An 8,166-nucleotide genomic window follows, 5' to 3' on the forward strand; every position below is an offset into this window, starting at 1 on the left:
ACTACCTAAGCACTAATAGGTACATTTAGGACATCATACCATAAACTCATAGTTAGTAAATTCTACACTGAAATTAAGGAATTAACTACTGTTTGGAAGTGTTTAAAATATGACTTACTAACGCTTTCAGCCGCTTGTTAAACATGTTGAATGTTCGTTCAAGTTTTCTTTACTTTTACTCGTACAGGGACGGACTGAGGCATATTTATCAATTGAAGGTTCCGTGGGTAAAACGATTACGCTGAAAAGGCCAGTTTGCTTTAACCTCGGTACCAGAGCCAGCCAACAAAGTTGATTCAAGGATTGCTTTCATTTTTCGCTTCCCTTGATTAGATTTGCGTTAGTGAGGTACTCACGACGGAACCCAACTCATACTTGATTGGCGTAGGCATGTGGGCGTCTCTAAACCCAAATTTTTAATGGCCACGCGGTACTCGGGATTTGGTCCATTTTCACAAACTTTGGTTGAAACTTTGGTGGGTCGCATGATTGCAAACCACTAGCTTTTAGTTACTATATATGAGCATGTCATATGTATGAGGTCGAAACCACTTCAGACCGTCCTTGTGGATAGTTATGAGTAATGGTACCGTGATTTTTCATAAATTTTTAATGCCTTAAAGAGCACAGACGGCCTGCGTACGGTTACTTATTTATTAGATACATTTTCTTGCCATTGAGAAGATAAGCTATGCCTATTTGCATACCTTCAGGCGTCTTTCAACCGAAAGCAGTCAAACATTCGCGAACATACCCCTAGATGTAGGCAGCGCCTATCACGCGCTGCCAATCGGTCATCCCGTCAGTGCTCCTCTGTTCTCTTGCTACTTTTGGCTCGATTCAGCTACAGACCGGTTGCCGGCCTTCGCATTTAGCATTTTGCAGTCCCAGCTTCTCCGAGCCACCGACCGACCAAAAAAAAAAACAGGCGAGAGTGCTTAACGTCAGCCGCTGGGTGGGGGCGGTGAACTTCGCGAGCCCGCAGCATCAACCAACGAGCCGCGCGAAATTTAATTATAAGCAATTATTTCCGCCTAACTAGCCTATTAGGCGGCCCCATTTGCCATCGCCAAATCAGCCATCGAATGGGATGCGGGTGCGGGACCCCAATGAGACGAAGGGAGCCGCGGACGAAGAACCGCTGGGGGCGAGGCCCCTGGAATGTAACCCATTTTCGCTAACTAACTATCGATCTGCTACTCCACTTTGAGTTTGAGGCTCTGGGGCGAAGCTCTCGAGGCTCTCATCTTATCACTGCCCTAGCCCTAGTTCCGAGTCTGGATGTCGGCCCAGCGCGTACAAAGCGGCATTAGCCGGTACTTGGGCACGGCCAGTCTCGGCCCATGGCGTCAGGTGTCCCTGCCCAAGAGCTAGAGGTCTAGTACTAGTATCTGATGGCCGGCGGATGTCGTAAAGTGACACCATCGTAGTCCAGTTCACGGAAAGTGAAAGCAAGGGAAACAGATAGAGAGAGAGAGTGATGGAGAGCACTGATTCAGTTGAGCCGGAATACAATCACTCGGCACTAAGTTTCCGCTTCTTCGGATGGAGTTCGTTCTCGAGAGACGATTTCTCGACGACCACTTACGGCTCGTAGTAGTAGTAGTGGCAGAGGAAAACCGAAAGTGTCGATTTGAACCAGAGATCTCACAATCGCTAGAGAGAGAGTGTGGAAGCGATGCGGCTGCAAGGACATTGGGCAGGAAGTGATACTCCAACGGGTCCGGGTCGGGTTTTTCCAGTGGCATCGGCCCCCGCGCCACTCCGCACTCCAATTACCTGCGTTAACTTTATGGTGCCATTCGAGGACCTCGCCGTCAGCCCTTTTTCCCCTCGGCTAGGAAGGCCTGGAAGAACGGCTCCACGGCTAGGACACGTGCCCCCCGCCAGGGATTGGATGGCATGCTGCCCGCATCCCTACCACCCCGCTCTGTTTACCCGGTCTAATCCACCCCGCAGCAGCCCTCGCCGCGTAATGCGATATCGGTAGACGGAAACATCAAATCGACGACGGTGACGCCGAGGCCGATGGCCAAGACGGTGCTACCTTCCCGGCTACCGTGCCGATGGCGCAAAAAAGGGCATTAGCATAGAAATTTAATAAACAATTCGCCTGCCGCCAGCTCAGCCCAGCCCGCTCTCCACTCACCCGCACACACGGTGAGGTTGGGATTTTGGGCACCACCACTGGAACTGACGCCGTGGCCACTTGATGACGCACGCCGATGTGTCTCTCGAGCCGTTTATTTATACGAATTGGCCACTTCCACGTTCCCAGTCTCGGCGAAGCAGCGCCAGTCTTCGGCACGTTGCCCACCGACGCGTATCGGTGGGGAGCGGGTATCGACCCCGGCCGGCTCGAGCATTTTCCGGGAGCAGATTTTCCGGCCTCAAACGAGCTGGCTGCGAGTCGAGTGAGTTTGCGGTGTTTCGTGACACTGTTTGTTTTGGTTTTGTTTGTTTGTCGGTGACGCAACCGAAACGCAGATACACGGTGAAGCCGAAGTACTCTTCGGACGGGCACTACTAATTGGCCTGGCCATTTGTACGGCTTGGGAATGGCTGCGGGCTATAAATTTTTTGACAATGCTTTACAATAATGATTGATTTTTTTTTTTTTGAAGGCTTAAAAGCAAAGGAAATTTGTGAACTCTTCTATATGAGCGCACTCTTCACCTACAATCAGTGCAGTAGAAATATGGGTTGCTGAATTTAAACGTGGTCGACCACGTCTTGAAGACGATCCACGTCAAGGACGTCCAAAAACAGCAACATGAAATTGTAGAAAAAAGTACAGCATATCGTATCGGAAAACCGTCGAGAGACTACTAATTGGACTAGCGTTTGCACGGCTCAAGGGCCGCAGGTGCTACCCGGGAGCTAAAACGCCAAAAATCGTACCGCACTGTGTTTATCAAAAATATGATCCGATTTTGCGTCTTCGTCCTTGTCCCGTTGTCAGTGCGCTCCCGGGTATATGAGGCGCGGGGGGGGAGGCGGTACACTTTCTGCTCTCTTTCATCCAGGATGCGCGGGGAATCCCTTGACGCCCGCCGGGAACGACCCATGCTACGTGGAAGGATTTCGTAAAATGGGACTCACGACAAACTCAACCGACGTCAACGGGAACTCCGTATAAGAAAGAGTGAGGAGAGAGAAGGGGAGGGCGACAGGAAAACAAATTCAACCGGAAGCCGGAATATTACTTTCTGCTTAGCAATGCTTACGCATCCTTACGCGCGAAACTGAGGGCCGCAACGTGTAATGAAACACTCGCGAGGAGCTGGTTGCGATGCTGAAATATCGGCACGGCATCAGCGAGATGGGTTGGGTGGGACACGCTGCAGGTGGTGGGGGGGGGGGGGGGTCCGCGGGACGCAAGGACCAATAATCAATAAGCCACGGCATGGCACGCCACGGCACGCCAGGCGGCACCACTCTCTGGGCAGCCGTTTTTCAATTTGTCAGATCCTGTCAGAAGTGTCTTACAAACGACAGCGAACGTGGGGAAGGAGCGAACCACCGCCACCAGGCGTCGAACGCAACCCCCCACTCTTCTGTCATTTATCGGCCAAGGATTCGATGAACTACTAGAGGCGAATGGGCGCACTAGAGCAAACAGTCAGGTAGCAACAGGCCATCATCCCGGAGCCCACTAATAACCAACTCGTTGAGGGGTACGGGAGCTCCCAGGGACCCGGCCTTATGCCTGGCCTAGCGAGGCAAGATCACCGAACACCCCGGTAAGCCGCTTACAGCTTCGGCCGCCCTCGTGCGTGAAGGTGTGCGTTTGTGATTAATGGGTTTACGCCGAGGACGCCGAGAAAAAGGGGCCGGTTATAAAATTTGTCATCCGCGTGCCCACGCACAGGCACCAAAGCCAAAGTGGGACGGATTTGGGTAATGCCTTGGGTTCACTTTCACCTCCTCCTGCTGCTGCCAGGCTGTTCAATAAATGTTGCGCTTCCAACGAGATTCCAATTTATTCCAGTTCCTTCCCTGAGGTGAGTGCCGAATCTGGAATCTGGTTATACTTATATTGGTTATACGGACGGAATATTGGTTATACTCCTCAATAAGATGGCTATACTAAATACTAGGCCTTATACTAAATCTCTGTAAGTGATTCGACGATTTTCGAACACGATATCCTGAATGTTTCTACAATTTCAGGTGTTGTATCTGTTTTTAGACGTTTTTGACATGGATCGTTTTGAAGGCTACTCAGAAACCCTCCTTTCAACCCTCTAATTAAAGGGGAAGAGTCCTTACACACTTTCAATAATCGTTCATAAATCTCCTTTGTTATTAAACCTTCCAAAAATAAAAATTCAATCGATGGACGATACTTGATTGTTTCCATTATAAAACATACTGTGACACCTCGATACTAAATGGCCTGTAAGCAAAAGTAAGTGACCGATTGAAATGAATCTTAACATACGTTCATTTGAAGAGTGTACTAATATAACAAAAAAAATAGGCTCGTAGCAGCACCCTCTGGTATCGACCCGCAAAACTTAATACAAAACCTAGTAGAATTTTATTTCATGCATTTTTGCCAAATTGCCTTTTGTCAGACTGTGTATTGTCTTGATGAAGAAGGATTTTTTGTTTACACTACCCAAATGGGATGCCTAGGGCTTCTACTAAATTTCTTCCACTCACTCGGCGATATCCCAGAACGATATCCAGTATTTTTTCCAGTAGTTTCAGGTTCGAGTGGTTGTTGCTGTTTTTGGACGTCCTTGACATGGAACTTCAAAGCTTGTACGTTTAAATCCAGCAACCCATCCTTTTACTGCATTAATTAAAGGTGACAAGTTCTTATACACTTTCAACATTCCTTCATAAATTAAATTCCTTTCCTTTGAAACCTTCCAAAAATAAAAATTAAATCACAGTACGATGCTTTCCATTATAAAATACAGTGACACGTCGTTCATATGAAGTGGATATCAATATAACAAAATTTATTGCGGCGCCCTGCGTTATTGAACCGCAAAACTTATTGAACAATCGAGCGTATTACAATAAACACGAAAATGGAGTGCCACCCTCGGTCTTTGATGTACGGGCCTGTGTCTGCATGTTCAGTTTCCCTAATAGAGTAATGAAAAAATGAGGGCGCTCATCATCTAAGATGGCTTGTTTCGTGCTGTTGTTGTTGTGGCTGCTGTTGATGACTCCGCTTTCGCCGCTCCATGATGGGGTGTTTTGATGGTTCGCGAGTTCAATGACAACGTCCTCGCTATTGTGGGGCTGGGGCTTTGTTGCCTAGCACCGGCACTGGCACCGGCACCGGATCCTGTTTTTGTTTCTCCGCGCGCTCATAACGCACCCAGTCTTCGGGGCACCGAAAGCGGGAAGCAAATAAAACACAGACCGACCGACACGCACGCCGAGGCCCCAGCAGGAAACATAAAATTGGCGACACAGTTTGGTCGCGGCCGCGGATGGATAAATCCAGCATTTTCCGGCTAACTAAATCCTTGAATTTTCCAGCCAAGCTAACCACATCGCCGAGGGTGGGCCCACGATTATGGGTGGTTTTCCGCGCTTCGAAAGATTTCCCCATTTTGTACGCCACCGCATTACCGCACAGGGAGGCTGTGGGTTCGCAACTTGCACGCGGGTCGGTCTGTTTATCATCCACGACAAACACTAGTCGCGCACATCAGTCGACGGATGGTGGCTTTAATGTTTCCATCATGTTAATGGCGTAAAAATCATTAATGTGGGCGCGCGGCACCGTGAAAACAGCTCAGCCCTAGCGTTATTTATGGGCCGCGGTGCTATCGATTTGTGGACGCCACAAAGACCCCCGAAAGTCCGACCCCTGAGCGGGTCCTATGGGCAGACGGAAGCTAGGATTTTGGAAACCAAGAACCGGAGTAGAGCTCCGAAAGGCTGTGATCCCTTTGGGCTGACCACAAACCCCGGAGGTCCAGTACCTGGGCGGACCTGAGCGGACCTGAGCTGGGATTTTGGGAACGAAGAATCGGAACTGTGGACTCCCCGGGACTGACCACAAACCCCAGGGATGACTGGTCTCCTGGACTGACCACCTACCCTGGAAGTCCGGCCCCTGAACGGACCTGATGCAGACCTGAGCTAGAATTTAGGAAACCAAGAAACGGAGCAGTGCTGGGCGATGTGGTTCCTTGGACTGACCACAAATACTGGAGGTCCAGTACCTAGGTGGACCTGAGCAGAGCTTTCGGAAACGAAGAATTGGAACTGTGGACTCCCCGGGACTGACCACAAACCCCAGGACTGACTGGTCTCCTGGACTGACCTCCTACCCTGGAAGTCCGGCCTCTGAACGGACCTGATGCAGACCTGAGCTAGAATTTACGAAACCAAGAAACGGAGCAGTGCTGGGCGATGTGGTTCCTTGGACTGACCACAAATACTGTAGGTCCAGCGGATCTGAGCGGACCTTTCGGAAACGAAGAATAGGAACTGTGGACTCCCCTGGACCGACCACAAACCCCAGAAGTTCAGCCCCAGAGCGGACCTAAGATATGGTTTCGAAGAACGAAGAGATTGGACCGGTGCTGGGACTGTGGAATCCCTTGGATTGACCACTGTTGCACAGTGTTCTTCACTTCTAGACGCTAGTGTCCAACTCCTGTTCCATTCTCGTAGGCTACTCGTGGCTACTCGCATTCGGAACCGGCACCTACCTTGCGCTTCGACTTGGCCATCCGCTGATCGCGCGAGTTCTCCGCTTCGCCGGGCGGCCGCTTGCCCCACACGACGATGGCGATCCGGGTGTAGGTGAAGATCAGCACGAGCAGCGGTATGACGAACTGGGTTGTCAGCAGGGCGATGGTGTAGTAGTCATCCTGCTCGGGCGACGGCCACATCTCCGCACAGATCGGCCTATAGATCGGACGGTAGTTGAGCACTGGTGCGGGTGGTGGATGAGTTGGGCGCAGGGTCAAGGGTACTTACACGTTACACTGCACGTGCCAGTCGGTCGGGAAGTAGAGCGTCGAGAAGATGGCGATCGGGACGGCGGTGATGAGCGCGATGATCCAGACGACGCCGATCAAACACTTGGAGCACCTGGAATGGGACATTCAGTGGGGTTAGTTGACGTCGGAAGACGATCCGATGGGTCGGACGTGGGTGGGTCGTACGTTTTGGTGATGCGCGGCCGGAGCGGCCACATGATGGCGATGTAACGGTCGCCACTGATGGCGACGAGCGTGTAGGCGCTGACCAGCACCGAGACCGCCTGCGTGTAGTTGACCAGCCGGCACATGGTCAGCCCGAACGGCCAGTACTGCAGGATGAAGAGCGAGATGAAGGTGAACGGGACGCAGAACAGCGTCATCAGCAGGTCGCCGACGGCCAGGTTGGTGATGAAGAAGTTGGTCACCGTGCGCATCCGCGGGTTCGACTGCACGATGAACAGGACGATCGAGTTGCCGATGACGGCGGTCACGAAGATGGTGATGTACAGGAAGTAGCTGGTGACCTGGAAGTACAGGCCGGCCGAGTAGGCGTTGCTGCACTCGGCGCCCAGCACGTCCACAGCGCCGTAGTCGCCGTACGCCGCCGTCGTCCGGTTCCCGTCCGCCGTCCTGTTGCGCCCGGCCAGCTCGGCGCCCAGGTGCTCGAAGTAGCCCTGCTCCTCGGTCGACACCAGCCCGTACGGGTAGCTGGGGGCGTACATTGCGAACAGCTCGCCGCTCCCGGTACGCCCGGCGCTCCCGTTCGGCTCGGCCCCCGTCAGCCCGAACACCGAGCCGAACGCCGTGCGGTTCGCCACTTCCCGGTCTGCGTGGGTCCTCATGCTCCGTCAGTCCTCAGAGTCCGTTTCGGGGGATTTGGGGAAAGCGCTAGGCACCACTACTACTCACAGGCCACAGCTTACCGCCATTCGGGTTGAAGGAGACTACCAGTGCCCAGCCTAGCTAGATGGAACATGGAGTCAACAGAAAAAATAAACAACAGAACACAGTTGAATAGTTGATTATTTGCCGTTATGGCAAGAACTCATAATGGATCACGCCTCTCCAATCGAATAAAACTGAGGTTCTTTGGTCGCGATACTTTTTCAATAGACCTTCCACGAGAGGCAGCCCTAGGCAAAGCCTGCAGCAATCACACACTCCGGTCCGGAGGTTCTGGCAGGCCAAAGCCACAGAGATC

At 51.8% G+C, this 8,166-nt stretch overlaps 1 protein-coding gene across 1 annotated transcript in view; it reads right to left on the bottom strand.

Moving 5' to 3' along the window:
• The window catches only part of LOC131213276 (RYamide receptor-like), a 44,286-nt gene extending 36,479 nt beyond the window's left edge, over window positions 1–7,807 (bottom strand). The window contains exons 1-3 of the mRNA XM_058207286.1: window positions 7,149–7,807; window positions 6,961–7,074; window positions 6,690–6,888 (exon numbers count right to left, since the gene is read on the bottom strand). Coding sequence (XP_058063269.1) covers window positions 6,690–6,888; window positions 6,961–7,074; window positions 7,149–7,807 — 972 coding nt within the window. The remainder of the gene's footprint in view (window positions 1–6,689; window positions 6,889–6,960; window positions 7,075–7,148) is intronic.
• Between the last annotated feature and the right edge of the window lie 359 nt (window positions 7,808–8,166).

The sequence above is a fragment of the Anopheles bellator genome, chromosome X (genome assembly GCF_943735745.2).
Source record: "Anopheles bellator chromosome X, idAnoBellAS_SP24_06.2, whole genome shotgun sequence".
Lineage (NCBI taxonomy): Eukaryota > Metazoa > Arthropoda > Insecta > Diptera > Culicidae > Anopheles > Anopheles bellator.